Here is a 16,352-nt window from a genome sequence, read left to right as displayed (position 1 = left end):
CATGGCTTATATATACACTATGAGGAACCTTATTTTATATCATTGAATGAATAGAAATTCGTATCTTTTCTTCCTCTTCTATCAGGATATTAGGGTTTCAGGATTAGCACTTGGGTGTTGAGGATTCCACCCCGGTTTCAGGTTTCCTTCTTCCCAGATCTTTGAGCTGCTGAAAAATGTAAGAAATCCACCTCCTTTTCTTTTGATGACAAATGACCCGTAGTTTCTTCATCTTGAACCCTCCCTTCTTCATCCTTTTCGTTCTTCTGAACATTCCTTTTTGATTTAAACAGAAAAGAGGGATGGATAGTCAGTAGAATCAAATCCAAACTTGACCGTGGACTGACTTATGCTAAATCTGGGATATCCTCATATTCCTAGGTCCTCCCTTTTTATTGTTTATGTGATTTTATGCCAAGGGGCATGATCCTGACGAAATGATCTCATCTCTGTGTTAAGATTTGCCTAAACCCTTTGATTTATAAATAAAAAAAAAAAAAAATAGTTGATTGATTAATTTATTTACTTGAATCTCGTCATCCTGATTATACGTGCATCTAGGGTTAGGCCATCACATGTCCATGCATCAGATAGTTGGATGCATGCATATCTGTTAAGATCTCCTATAGATCAGATCTCTCACCTCTTCTATTTATTCTTTTCATTCTTTTTTTTTAAAAGGGTTACAGTTTTATTGTGAAAGGGGCAAAACGCCCAAAGAATTACTGCTGAAAAGCAATTAACAAAAAGGAAAATCCCTATTAACACCTCCATTCAAGGTCGACACCCAATCCTTAACATCTAGCTTAGCCCTCTTGATAACCTTCAGGACTCCCCCACTAATGTGACGAAAGCAATGATTATTTCATTCCCCCCATAATGCCCAAATACCAGCAAGTAGAGCCATTCTCTGGCATCCTCTGCCCTTCTTCCCCACACCTCCGCCACTCCACGAGGAGATAAAAGACTTGACTGAGTCAAGGATCACCAACGTCATCCAAAGCAGCCAAAAAAGTTTTCCCACAACTTCCGCGCAAAGGGGCAATGCACGAACAGATAATCAACTGATTCCTCAATCTGCATGCAAAAGGAACAGATGTTAATAGGCATTCCTCTCCTCCGCAAGTTGCTGATGGTAGGCACCTTATTCCAACCCACCAACCAAGCCAAAACTGTAGTAGCATTGGGAGGGACTCCACAATGCCATAGAAAAGAGGTATGCACCAAATCTCTCTTGGAGTTATCCCCACAAGAAAGCTATAAAAGGGATAGAGAGGAGTTCAAAAGAAAAGAAAATAAATAATAGTAATAAAAATAAAATAAAATAAAATTGTATGTCATTTTCGTTGTTCTCAATGGAATAAACATATTCACATTGTTGCCCCTAAATCTACATGGTCTAGTCCAGGTATATCCTATTCTCTAACAAAGTGGAAAATTTTGTCCGACAGTTCAAGCTTAATTTTGATGTTAGTGCAGTTGGTAACCCAAAACTAACCACTCTAAGGGGTGTTTCTAAAGATGAAGATGGGAATGTTACACTAGCTTTCTCTAGCATGATCGATAAGCTTGACCGAAAAGAAACTAGTGATCTAGAATATTTCCAGCATATGGATGTAAAATGTCTCCAGGTGCTTTTGGAAGCCAACAGCAAGCTGGATCTTCTTTATGTATTAAGCAATCTGTCTCTATCTCTTTCTTCAGCAATGAATGGGTTACTATGGAAAAAATGAATAAATAATACCAAACATACTTTCTAAGAAGTAACTTATTCAATTCCCTTTACCAACAACGCATATGCATTATTCTCATACAAAAGGATTATTGTATATGCTTGTTCTGATGTAACCCGAATTTGAATTTTAGAGCACATTTAGGTGTTGATAATGATGATGATATAGGTGGAACAGATGGTATTCCATGCCACTGGGCATTTGGGTGTTATAGGATATGCATGTACAGTTGTAACATGTGCAGCAAGCTATACATACATATGGATAGCCATATGGATGGATACATGAATATCTGTTAAGATCAATGCTTTCAATATCACACGATATCACCGATATATCCCACGATATATTTGCTATCCCAGCTGAGCAATACAAAACCCAGCTTTAACATCCATTTTTCATGGTATTGTGCAATATATTGCACGACATCGCAATATATCGTGGATATTGCGATATATCCACACTCCTTTTTTATAAATTCTTAATGTATCATGCAATAAATCAATATCAAGTGCAATATCAAAAGGGATAAAAGGAAAATGGCGCTGTTTTGTCTGGAAAATCTTAAAAATTTCACAAAATCTGAAATCACGATTGAAAGCTTCTGAGGACTGGATTCTAAAAGGTGCGTGTTTTTTAGTTTTGATTTGGTTTTTTTTCCGTTTTTGTATATTGTAAAGTGTAAGCAGTAAGAAGTCCATGATTCTTCATGTTTTGCAAGAAAATTTATGAATTTGGAGCTTCGATTTCGAGATTTTCTAGAGATGAGCCAAATTTCGGAAAATTGGAAAAAAAAACTAAATTTCCCCAATTTTTTTTCTAAATCAGTTGCAATCTTAATGTCCAAACACGAAATCAAACATGTAAATAACCTGATCCAGACATTCTTGGAAATTTGAGTTTTTCAGGGAAAAAAAAGTAATTAAAAATGTTTTTTTAATCAAATCGACAGGTATATTTCTAGCTTTCTACTTTTTCTTTTGCTTTTGAATGTAATACTTGTGTTTCCATACATTTCTTACATTTATAAATTTTGATGAATTGACTTTGAATATAGTAGCATCAGTTCAGTTGAACAACACAGAGATTAGTACCCTATACGTATGTGCACTTGGCTTTGTGATTTTTTTTATTTGTAAGTGTGTATTTGTGTCTTTTTAACAATCACTTAAGTTTCATTAAAAAATTCGATCAATTTTCCAATGTTGAACCATGTTTTCCAATAACGGAGATACATTATGCAATACAATTGATATTATCCCGTGCGATAGCCGATATGTATCTGTTTCTCAAGAGTGTAATACATTATACAACAACAATACAGAAAACATTGGTTAAGATCTCTACAAATCTCTACATACATCCCACCTCTTATATGTATTCTTGTAATTCTCATTAATGAAGAATACACGACAATTCTTAAAAATATAGTTTCTAAAAAATAACATGGTATTAGAGCTGTTCATCGATTTTGTCCAACATCAACCAAAATCCTAGCCAATGACACCTATCTCCCCGTCACTGCAATCTATCGACAAAATCTATCACCTCAACCCGCTGCTAAGACCTATTGCCGGCAATACCAAATCTAGCATCCCCAAACCCACCACCGCCCATCACTGCAACTCGTAGCCACGCTTCTTGCGAGGCTGTTGCCACTACAGCCAGCACTGTCACCATCCCGTCGTCACCACATCTCTGATGCTATACCTGAGGACATTGGTAGATTTCGACCCTCATCTTCTTCCACAATCTCACCTTGCAAACCACCGAAAACCAGATCTGCAAACCCAAATCTGCCACTCTAAAAACCATCAGCAAACGTCCAATCCTAAGGCTGGAATCGACCACTCAGCCAAAAACGCATCAGTCATTTCCGGGCCTGAACCCATTTTTTGTCTAACTCTTTTCTCATACCAAATCAGAAGCTACCACCTTCTTCAGATTTGGAGACCAGCAGCACCCAAATTCCGTCTGCATCTCTTTCATCAAATCTGCCATTGTTGGATCTGAACATCTTCTCTGATCAGTAGCCCATCCGCCATTGTTTTCAGATGCCTTCTTGCTGAAACCCTCTACAAGTCGACCCATCAGAACCTAGCTCAAACCATCTAACACCATCAAAACTCTGTTGCAGGATCCAATGGTGTTCACCAGACAAATCTGGACCATCAGATATGAGTCTGTCAAATCTGGGTCGTCTTCTGCAACATTGCCCAACCCATCTTCTCTGTCATTGTCAGCTACCATCATCACTGTCTCCAATCAAATCGCAATTGTTGATACTTAAGCCTTGTTATCCGTCCATTGACAATTCCGACCTATGTGATCGCCATCTCCGATCGCTCATCTGCTTTTATGCTACCGAATCCACTAGCTGTTGGGTCTCAATCTCCAACGAATTAGACCTGCATCAACCATTGTCAGATCTGTGGGCGTTCATCAAATAGATAGATCTGCACCATTCGATTCCATCTTAGTGCATCACCAAATATAACCGCATCTTTGACATCTCTACAACGTCTGGATCTATAGCCCTTCCATCGCTGCACACATGCAACACATAACCCCGATTCACCATTGGCGGATCTCGCAGTCACCGTTACCAGATCCTGTCTTTGCCCATCTCTATCCATCAGCAACCACCCACAACCAGTCCCTCGGCCGGATTCCACAACTTCTATGTTCCAGCACAAAACCCACCACTAAAGTTCTGTAGCAATACCTATTAAAGAGAGAGAGGGAGGGGGGGGAGGCCATTTGACCCCCTTATCCTTTTGGTGCTCCGAGATTGCACCGAAATACATGCCAGCCAGTTGGTTATTCCTTTTATTATGCTAGTGTGGATCCAATTTCCAGCAGATCTACTAGTCTCGAAACCCAACTTCGCACCACTTGTTCACCTGATATTGTTTGAACTGCATCTTTCTATTACCCCTACTTTTGGGCCTTCATGCTAGGACCTGGTTTCTGTTGTGCTGGTACTTTATACTCAGACCTGTTTTGCAACACACCTTTTAGGCCAGACATGTCATCTTCTTCACACATCCTCTCTGTGCATCTCCTTTGCCGATGCATTTTTTCTGTTGTGTCAGACCCTTGTAACCAGACCTGTTCTCAGATGCACCTTTAGGTAGAACCAGTGCCATCACCAGTTTGTAGTTGGAACATTCCAGAGCCACAGGAAGCACAATGGTTGAAATCTCAGCCACTGAAAGTGATGTATCCACCAGAGTAGCAATGATGAAATCCCAAACACCAACGGTGTCACTAGATCATTCACAAGCCATTGGAAGTATCAATGGTTCATGATGGGGACATCACGCGCACACGCGCACTCACGCCGCCCCCCCTATGCACGTACGTACGGAGAAGGAGGACCCCACCATCGATCTGGCTCGATGACGACGTCCAAGGAGGGCCTCCTAGCTAGAAGTCAAGTTTTGGTTCAGAAAAGTGGCCCGATAGTCAAGAAAAGCCCACCATGGGATCTCATGATCGTGGCCCACTCGTCGGATTGGTTTTATATTTTAGGTTTTGCTTATTGTTATTATTTAAAACATCGTGAACGCTTTAGATTTCCTTGCTTGGTTTTTATTTTAGTTTACTTCATCGCCAAGTAATAGGTGTCGCACATGGTGCGAGTTTTTGGGTATAGGGTTCTCCCTATAAATAGGCACCCCTTGTAGTTCTTTTCATTGATTGAAGTTAATAAAAAAAATTCCTATTTTATTTTTCTGCTCTCTTCGTGAGTTGTGAAAGAATTCAAAAGTAGGTGCGAAGCCCTCCCTTTTTGAAGGGCTAACTACCGTGGTGCGAAGCCACATCGATCCCAATTCACCCCCATCTTCCATCATTTTTTTTTCCATCTTCTTCCACTATCCGTACTTCGAATTTGTCTTTTTGTTGCATCAGATTTCTTCGTTACAGCAGGTTTCTAGATTTCGGCCCGCAGGCGAGCCGAAACTTCGGCGGAGCACTACGCACAAACCGTACATCAAATCGAGCTGAGATTTGGGGGTTTTGGAGTCCATCCCTGGCCGACCAAGGCCAAGGTGGCCTTTTTCTGAATAGTGGGCCCCACACACGTGCGGCCGGGATCACACGCACGTCCATCTGGGCCATTGTTGCTGTCCACACGCGGGATCATCTTTTGGCTCAGGTTTTTATCGTCTTTTATCCTCTCATAGCCGTTTTTCATGAATCCTAACCCTAGATTACATGATCCCTAATTGATTTGCCCATTTTTATCACCTTAGGGTTCCCTGAATTGAAATTAGGGAATCCCTTGGATTATGGACTGATTTTTATGCATGAGTAGTTGATTTTATTTCCCTTTAACATCGTTTGGTTTATAATTTTTATTGGTCCAGTCCTAGCCTATGTCGGCTTGGACCCGCATAGATTTCCCTTTTTAATTGAATGTTTGGATTTTCATGTGGGATGTGGAATTTGTGTGATTGTTTCTGAATTGGTAGGATCTAAGCCTGAAATCTTGCATATCATATTTAATTTTCCATGTCCTGCATCAGTTCACATCCCAGAAGTCATCGAAAGTACCTGCTCACCCCATGCTTACTATTATTGTTCAGATTCCATCATCACGTCACAGTTGAAGTTCTTTTGTGTTCATAAGTGTTTTCCTTGCCTTTCATTCTCAAGTTGTTCTTTCAAACACCTTGAGTATGAGGGGGGTTGTTAGAGTATATGATAGGTATGTATAGTTGTACATAGGTAACCATATAAATGGATACATGTATATCTGTTAAGATCTTTACAGATTTTTGTAATTCTCATCAATGAAGAATATACAACCATTCTCCAAAATGTAGTCTCTGAAAAACAGCAAGGGGCAGTGAAAATTGTGCATTGAACAAACTTCTGTTTTCCTCCTTTTCACCATAAATCCACACTCCATGCATTTCACGCCAAATCTGAAACGCATTGAACAATTATACCTTCCCAAACATCTGTACATACCCTAGAAGAATGAATGCAAAACACAGTCACCACAAACAACAGCATACACCTATTTTTGGAGGACTCTTTTCACTTTCAGATCGAGCTCCTAACAAATCAGAAAAAGACACAAGCTTAGATTATGCAATGTTGTGCTTAGCCTGAATTTCAGCCTTGATTGATAGAACATCAAATCAATCATCATCATCATAGCATTCTCACAGCTATTTGGAACATCAAAATCATCGTTGCCAGCAAATGGTATGTATTGCAAGTGCACAATAAGCCAAGTGCATTATGTGAGTCTCCACAAACTTTTTTAAAAAAATTACAGAAAGCACGACAATATAGCAAAAGAAAATAAGGCATGGAAACCAACAACTAATGTTTAAAAGAACTGCACCAACCTGCAGCCCAAAGAGATACCAGCATGAGCCCACAACATGCCCAGCCAATACAAAAATGAGAAGATTGATGACAAAGTTCGCCCATGCTGACTCAAATATGAAGCCGCTTGCAGACTGTCCAGCAAGCAAAGGTAGAAATCTAAATATCCTCGGTATATACTGAAGAAGAACTGTGGCACGTAGAAGATTTTTCGCATAATTTGCTGCTGATGTTCCCAAATACTTCGGTACTACCAATAATATCATGATCTTCAAACCAAGAATAAGAGAAAAAATATATATTAGGCTCAGAATGCATGAAACTTTGAATGCTACAAAAATCATAGACAATAGTCATTTTCCCACACAAATATGAGGAATTAAAAGATCATTGGCCTGAGGATACTCAATAGTATCCTGGAGCCTTGATTTTGTGACCTTGGTTCCCATGCCTATGATAGGCAATTGAAATATTTTCATCTAAATGGGGCCCCACAGTAGCTTGCCACATGAATGAAATGAGATAAAACAATATTATAAAATTTAAATGAAAGAAAACAGAAACATCTTACCTGGGGTAATGGTAATACAACAAATAGATCAAGTATAAAGTAGCCACACAGGTAATTAAGAGCAATTTGCTTTGGGTGATCAACTAAATCTCCAGCACCCACCACTCTGGATTCAGGATTAACATAAGCGAGCCTGAACTGCAGCACAGAAATTGTGTATATTGGTCAGGAACCTCATGATGTGGATTTTACAGTTGCAACTTGCAATGAGATTAATTCCACAGATTTTCAATAATTGGTATTCTTAGAGACATCAAAAGCAGCATGCTAAAAACCAAATAGGGAGGCAGAACATTCAGGGATCAAAAGAGACACGTAAGTAAAGAGGACAGGAAAAATGGGAGAGTAGGCAGTGGCCTGGTGGGTACCCCAATATTGTATCAAAGTGTGTGTCACACCACAGCCCATTAACAAATAGAGTCATTTGATGTGGGTTGGATGTCCATGGGTGATTTGTCAATTACTTTGGGTTTAATCCTTCTTTCTATAACCGTGAAATTTCTGCCAATGGATATTACCTAATTTTAGTGTGACAATAAAACTATCATAAAAGATTTAAGTGATTTCAGCAGACCCGCTAATCATTAGTATCATGATTTTCACTAAGAACCATAACTCGCCCAGTTCAAGGTTCCTTCTTCATAAGATGGTAGCTGAATTCATTGAAATATTTTGCTCATTCATTCATTCCCTCCTGAGGTGGGTGTGGTGAATTAAGGAATGTGTCTTGACAGCTTGGTTTTCAACTTTAGAGAATAGATGTCCAGCTGGCTTCTTCAAGAGCCATGGGGATCCCTTGTCAGCAATTATTTTCTCACTGGTTGCAGAAAGCCTTAGCATCCTTCTCACCCAGGCGTCAAACTTTGAGCTCAAGAATGGCCGTGGATTAAGGAATGAGCCTCAATAGCTTCATTTTCAATTTTAGTGAATGAATCTCATCAGGGACTGGTCAGCACTGGGGGAAATCTGGCATGGCAGAGAAGCTTCAGCGAAGAGCAGCAGCAGTCGGTCGAGGGAAGAGGATGCAACCTCCCAGTACTCCAGTGCCACACTGGAGGTTCTCCAAGACACGTGTACTCTACAGATTGCTGGAAATGGGGTAGGTGGAGAAAGATCGAATGGGATTTCTACATCTATGGTGCAGTATTTGGCAGGAGGTCTCAATGCATCGTCCTCATGCCCGAGCCTCCTCCCTTAAGCAGGTTCGGTTTCCAAACCTCAGCCTCGGGGGCATCATGCCCTTTCTGTCTATCTCGGGTAGGCTCAGACCTCGTATCAAATTCTGTGGTGCAAAGAGGGAGGCTCGGTCGGCTTTAAGTTGGCTTGCAGTCAATCCGAGCCTCTCTTTTCGAAAGTCAGTTTGGTCTTTGGAGAGGGAAATCATTTAAAGATTAACACGTGGAAGTCCGATCTTAATCAACTGACCAGAGGAGAAAGCGAGATGGTGACACGTGTCAGTGGGCCTCATGCACTCGAGTCTCTTCCCACACATATTCCGGAGGCTTCTTTTTAGGACCGTGCGTATCCTTCGCGCACGTGGGACGCCTTTCATCCTTATACCCGACCTGCTCTTCATTTCCAAAAGGACTTCAAAGATGAAGCTTCTCCATGCGAAGATCATATTCTTCTGCAGGCTTCAAGGGTCATCTCTCCTCAACCTCGAGAAATTGTATGCGGAAAGGAGTCTTGGGACGACCAATGAGTTTCAGAAAGCGAGTCCGTCCTCGATGGTTTGATGGAAAAGTTAAAAGTTAACAAAATGGCGCTGGAAGTTTCAAATCACGACAAATGTAATGTGGAGGATGCCTTGGTAGTCACCCCTCTCTGTGCTTCAAGAGGCAGAGTTGATCCACTTCCTCATATCTCAGAGGATCCTACAAGTCAGGCCATAGATGTTGCCGGAGGTCAGAAGTTATTTGCAGCCCAAATTAGATTATCTCGAGATGTGTAGGACAGAGTGGGGGGCATGATAGGTCTGTCCATTGGAGCCAGAGAGGAAAATGTTTACGATTTCGTTCAATTTGTCCTAAGCAAGGGAGTGCAAAGATTTAATCAAGACCACAGATCAACTACTAGGAAAATCTCCTAGGGGAATGAGAGAGCATCTCAATCTTGAGTGCTTGATTAACTACAACTCATCAAATAAGGCCAGCAGCAGCTCAAGGGTTAGAGATGGCAGGTCAGGTGATCAATGTTAATCCTATCCTGGAATGAGAGAGGTTTGGGCTGCAACCTGAAAAGGGCCCAGGTTCCTAAAATGTGTAAGTCAAAGGCTAATATTATAGCACTGCAGGAATCGAAGCTTTAGAGTGTAGACAGAGGCATGATAATTTCCAACTGGGGCACCCACAATAAAGATTGAGTTGTATTAGAAGCTTTTGGTTCTGCGGGAGGCATGATAGTTGCGTGGGATACTATTTGGTGCAAAGAAAACGGTATTAGCACATTTTCAGTTTTAATTGTTTTCCAAGACTGTTGTTCCAATTTCAAATGGGTATTTATGTAACCTTATGGTCCATGTTCCTACTACTTGAGAGATTGACTTTGGTCTAAGCTTTCGGCAGTTAGACAAAGGTGGGATCTTGATGTAAGACCGATGCATGAACGAAATAACGTATGAGATCAAGTAGCAAAATTAAGATATTTAACAAAAAACACAAACATTGCCATAATCATCACAAATATCATAAAAACCAAAAGAACATCATGCATAACCCTAGCCTAAGTTACTAATATCGTAACACAAGATCATTAAATAAAGGGAAACTATGATCTAATGGATTTAGAAACATCCAATTAGCATAGGGCATGGTCTATTTCAAAGTAGAAGGCCTAATATGACCTAGGGTAAAATTAAGGTTAAGGGAATTGGGAAAATATAGGAAGTAGGGTTTGTGGGATCAAATTGGGTGAAGGGATGAAGGGGTTTATAGGTTAGGATGTGGGAATTAGGGTTTTGGATAGAAGGGGTGTAGGGATTTTGGGTGAATTGAAGAATGGGAAAAGTAAGGGTTTTGTAATTTGGGAAAGTAGAAAAAGTTAGGGATTTTAGGGTTAGGGTTAGGGTGTTGGAAATGGAAGAAGAGGATTTTTATCTAAGGGAGATAAGAAACCAAAAAAAGGCAAGGTGTGGCCGTACGGCCAACCCAAAGGATTCACACATGTGGCTATACGGTCACAAGTGTGGATGGATGGGTTAGGTCTCTTAGGGGTTGGGATTGTAGATAAGTAAAGGAGAGATGAGTTTAGGAGAAGATGAAGGCTTAGGATGGGAGAATCGAAGAACTTAAAGAAAATATCTTAATGGAGGGAAAAGAGATGATGATGTGGGGATAGATGGAGACCCCGCACCTCCATTGATTAAGATTAGTCTCACACCAATCTCCCTTCCAAATCACATAAAAGTATCTTCAAATCTCATGAATATGGAATAGGAGAAGAAAGCAAGAGCTTAACTTTTTTTATCACCAAAATCCAATGAGGGAGAAAGTCACACGCCCACCCTCTTTTATAGCTCCAAGAAAGTTCAAAAATTACAATAAACACCATGTTTTGTGAATTTTGATGAAAATAGCCCTAGTCTAACTAAAATCAACTAAAAAACACCCGTAATGGTGTCCAAATATAACATAAACAAAACTAAATCCTAGAAGTTGATAAAGTCTAAGAAAAACTAGTTTGGAGGATCCACGATCAATGGCCCGATCATGTGATCCAACAGCCCGATTGTCATATCCCTCCAATCTAATAGTCTGGATCACTCCGTAAAGCAACCTATGTGCATCTTCCCAATGTGGGGTCTTCCAGATGCTCGCACATGCACGTGAGGTCTTTAGCACGATCGCGGGTACTCGCCTAGACGAAGGAAAATCGGTGCAGCCCGCCTCCTCCTTTGATACGTACGCAAGGGTGTACGTGACATGATGTCCTCATCAGATTTAACCTGGTGTGTCGGCGAAGATTTTAATGTAGTTCATTTGTCGTACGAGAGATCTAACAGTGGTCATGTTAATCGTAAAATGAAAATTTTTTTCTGAATGGGTGGCACATCATGAGCCTGTTGATTTTCCTTAAGGTGCCAATTTTACTTGAACAGACAATCAAGCAAAACCTATACTTTCTCACCTCAACAGATTTTTAGTTTCACCTGATTGGCTTCAAAAATTTCCTTTAGGGCCTTTTGGATAATGGACTACTGTGGTAATGTAATGTAAAACTCACATCATTGCATCTTGTCGTTGATTGGATATCGCCAACTGTCAAATCATGGTAATCTTTCGGAATCACAGCAAAAAACGAATGGGCAAAGGTGTGTTCATGTGCCATAATTTTGTGGGCCACGCCATGATGTATGTCTTATATCCACACTGTCCATCCTTCTTGGGTGATCATTTTATGGAATGAGAAGAATAATGAGGTGGATCCAAAGCAAAAATGGACCACACCACAGAAAGCAATTGAATTGAACACCTACCATTACAAACTTCTTGGGCGCATAAAAGTGTTGGATCTTCCTCATTTTTTAGGACATGCCTTAAAATGATATTGCAAAATGGAAGGATGATGTGAATACGATACGTATTAATGAAAGTACATCCACGTATATCTAACCACCAAGAATACTATACAGATGGAAAGTGTACCTGTGGGAGTATTACGTACAACCAGTATTATGGTTTACCTTTACCTACTGCGGTAATGACAATCAATACTCATTTACCATATATTACAACACATTACTGTAGTAATCAGTAATCCAAACACACCCTTAGTGAATCAATGTGCCCTGTTGCGGCCTATATCCAATCATAGACCTATTGTTTTGTAAGTGACAGATGCCAATTGGGGGCCCAGACAATTCAGATTCGACTTAGCCTAGTTGGAAATCAAGGGGTTCAAGCAACTAGTAATAGAATGGTGGACTTCATTCGAAGTGGATGGTTTTGCAGGATTCAAATTAAGTCACAAGCTCAAGATGCTAGAAGAAAGAAGTCTTGGGTGCTGGACAACCAGAATTTGAATCTATTTTGATGAAGATTCACGAGTTCAATATTATGGAAGAGGGCAGAGGGTTATCGAGGATGAAGAGAGATGTGAAAGATGGGCATTATCGCTGAAATACTCAAATTTCTCTGAGGAAGAAGAAATCAAACGGAGACAAAGGTTTAGGGCATTGTGGCTAAAAGAAGGGGACAAAAACACTCGTTTCTTTCACATGATGGTCAGCACTTGAGCCAAGGTTAACATAATTAGTAGTTTGGTGACTGAGGGATCCAGAACTACAGATAAGGATCAGATCTACAACTCCATTGTTTACTTCTACAAAAATCTGCTTTCCCGCAACAATTGGTCCAAACCACACTTGGAAATTTTAATTTTCCTCAGTTGTCTTTAAAGGATTCTTATTCTCTCGAAATGCCTTTTTCAAAAGGTGTCAAAAAGGCTCTTGATTCCATGTGTGGGGACAAGGCCCCCCCGGCTTGGACGAGTTCTCGATGAAGTTCTTTTAGAATTTCTGGCCGGTGGTTAGGAAAGATGTAATGGATTTAATGTAAGAATTTTTCAAGAGAAGTCGTCTCCCAAAGGAACTTGGGGCTATTTTCATTGCTCTAATTCCCAAGATAGAAGGAGCAAAGTACATTAAAGACTTCAGGCCGATAAGCCTAATTGGAAGCCCCTATAAAATCCTCGCCAAAGTTTTTCCCTCTAGATTCAAAAGAGTTCTATCTCAAGTCATTTTGGATAACCAAAGTGCCTTTATAGTAGATAGGCAAATTTTGGAATAAACCCTCATCGCCCACAAATGCATTTACTCTAGGCATAGGGAAGGGAAAAGCGGTTTAGTTTGTACGGTAGATATTGAAAAAACTTGTGAGCACGTCAATTGGGAATTTATTAACTACATGTTGGGGAGGCTTGGTTGTGGCTTTAAATGGAGGGGTTGGATACAAGCTTGCATTCAATCACCCTATTTCTCCATTTTGATTAATGAGTCCTCCAATGGCTTCTTCACTTCTCGTGAAATTAGGCAAGGGAATCCATTACCTCCGTATCTTTTTGTGGTGATTGGGGAAGCTTTTAGTAGGATTCTCCAAAGAGCCAAGGAAAATGGCCTAATCTTTGGTTTTAGAGTGGCGAACGCGAGAATGCAAATTTCTCACCTCCAATATGCGGACGATACAATTCTTTTTTGTGATGCAAACGCGACTTCGATCGATAATCATCGAAAGATAGTGGTTTGTTTTGAAACGGTTTCAAGCCTAACCGTCAATGTATCCAAAACAGAACTTTCAGAGATTCATGTGGATCGCGATCATTTGATGCAAATTACGACAGTCTTTGGATGCAAAGGGGCTGCTTTCCCTTCTACCTATTCAAGCTTCCACTTTGTATTGGAAAATCAGCGAAACACTTGTGGGATGAAGTCTTTGAAAGAATTGAAAGTAAGCTTTCTTCATGGAAGGGTCGGTATCTCTCTTTGGGAGGCCGGATAACTCTCATTCTGGATGCTCTCTCTAACATGTAAGATTACTCCAAGATCGGTGGTCGACAGAATCGATAAATTGAGAAGGGATTTCTTATTGAAAGGATCCAATGAGAAAAGAAGATTTAACTTGCTCTGATTGGAAGAGGTTTGTAAACCAGTAAATGAAGGGGTAGGGTTGAAAGATCTCGATGTTATGAACATAGCCCCCCTCTTGGTAAATGGCATTGGAGATTTGGGTCCAAAGTGAGCAAATTGTGGAGGGAACTTTTAGTTTCCAAATATAGTACTCAGTCGGGCGAATGGAGTACAAAGAGCTCTTCTCTCTATAGAACTACTAATATTTGGAGGGCCATTGTGTCAACAAAGCAGAGGTTTCAGGAAGGAGTGTCTTTTTCTGATTGGAAAAGGGAACCGTATTCGATTCTAGATGGATGTTTGGTGCAGGGATCGGCCATTGATTAATCTCTTTCCTAGAATTGACAATATATCTTCTGATCACCTCATTCATGTGGGTGGTTGTTATACTTTCAGTGGAGGATGAGGAATCTGTGGATCACTTGTTTATTTTATTCCTCGTCAACTGGCAAGAGGCATGCACTCATTTGTTGTTGATGTTCAGCACTAATAGGCTTTCTAGTGGCTCCTTTCGGTGATATTATTAATGGTTGGAATGGAGGACATTTTACTAGTAATGAGAGAATTTGTGGAAGATGGTGCCTTTCACACTTATCTGCACCCTATGGAAAGAGAAGAGTCAAGGGATAATTTGATAATATAGTTTCATCAGCAGAAATCAAAAATGGAAAAATGGTGTCTCCAATCATTGATTGGGCTGCAGTCTTGCTGGAGTTTCAGGTGTTTATAATGAGAAATTCCTTCAAAACTGGAAAAGGCTAATAGCGGAAGGCAAGAAAGAATGTAAGCATAGAGTGGAGTGGGAGCCTCCTCGCATAGGGCACCTACTGTTTAACTTCAGTGGGAGTTCCAAAGGCAATCCAGGTCATTGAGTGGTGATTATTCATAGTGGCGGTATCCTAAGGCACGTTCCAACTTCCAAGCCCTGTGGTTATGTGGGGACTAATGAGAGGGAAATGTCCCCTATTCAAGAAATTTTGAGTATCATATACCGTCGAAAGCTGACACCCACATCGTTGAAGGGGATTCTAGCACTGCAATAATTCGGTTTCTTACAAAGCAGCCAGACCATGGAAGCATGTTTAGTGTCTAGCTGGGATAAAGAAAACATGTACTCAAAGATGGATTGTTTTACTTCAGAGAGAAGGAAAAGAGGTGAAGATACTCTTGGGAAAGTGAGAACTTCAGTGCCTCTCCCATAATGTTGTTTTGCACTTTTGTTTTCAGTTTTTCTTTTTCTTTTTCTTTTTACTTTTTTTAAGGATAACTTGACTTCGTTATATATATATAGGAATGCTCACCTGCGCACCTTCTTACTTGAGAGCCCGTGCGCAAACACGTGTCATGGGCACGGAATCTGAATGGTCCATGTGATGCGGCACCCCCTGAAACCTCACAAGCCCAATTTTCAGCCCAATACAAAACTCTGGTGGGCCATGGCAAAAGGAAACAGTTTCCTCCCTTGATTTGCATTTCTCTTTGCTATGGCCCACCAGAGTTTTGGATCAGGCTGAGAATTGGGCCCGTCAGGTTTCGGGGGGTGCCACATCACGTGGACCGTTCAGATTCTATGTCCATGACACGTGTGCAAAGGTGCGCACCGGTGCTCACGTAAGAAGGTGCGCAGGTGAGCATTCCTCTCTCTCTCTCTCTCTCTCTCTCTCTCTCTCTCTCTCTCTCTCTCTCTCTCTCTCTCTCTCTCTCTATATATATATATATATATATATAAACACCAAGGGAAAATTTCTTGATGAACACCCTTATGCCATTCCCTTAAGACATCCTTGATTTGCTAATGTTTTTTTTTTACACAAACACTCACACCCACACACACCACATGCGCACTTGAACCCACGACTTCAATGTCGAAACTCACAGAGTCTACCACTAAGCCATAAGTAGAGACCCTTGATTTGCAAATAGTTACACCTAGCAAAATATTATAAACCCACCAAACAACTTGTGAGTGATCTTTCTGCAAATTAGAAAGCTTCCAAATGAATTTCTAACTTGTTGCACAACATCCTATGTTTGTTCAGTTTTAAACAACATTTTGGTTCTCTCAAAAAAAAAAATAATA

At 40.5% G+C, this 16,352-nt stretch overlaps 1 protein-coding gene across 1 annotated transcript in view; it reads right to left on the bottom strand.

The window, feature by feature from the left end:
- LOC131228042 (probable cyclic nucleotide-gated ion channel 20, chloroplastic) overlaps positions 1 to 16,352 on the bottom strand; it is a 54,396-nt gene that overhangs the window by 32,466 nt on the left and 5,578 nt on the right. The window contains exons 5-6 of the mRNA XM_058223878.1: positions 7,651 to 7,788; positions 7,100 to 7,348 (exon numbers count right to left, since the gene is read on the bottom strand). Of these exons, the coding sequence (XP_058079861.1) occupies positions 7,100 to 7,348; positions 7,651 to 7,788 (387 nt within the window). The remainder of the gene's footprint in view (positions 1 to 7,099; positions 7,349 to 7,650; positions 7,789 to 16,352) is intronic.

The sequence above is a fragment of the Magnolia sinica genome, chromosome 15, assembly GCF_029962835.1.
Source record: "Magnolia sinica isolate HGM2019 chromosome 15, MsV1, whole genome shotgun sequence".
NCBI lineage: Eukaryota > Viridiplantae > Streptophyta > Magnoliopsida > Magnoliales > Magnoliaceae > Magnolia > Magnolia sinica.
The sequence above is the reverse complement of the archived record's forward strand: the minus strand, read 5'-3'. Positions and strand labels throughout refer to the sequence as shown.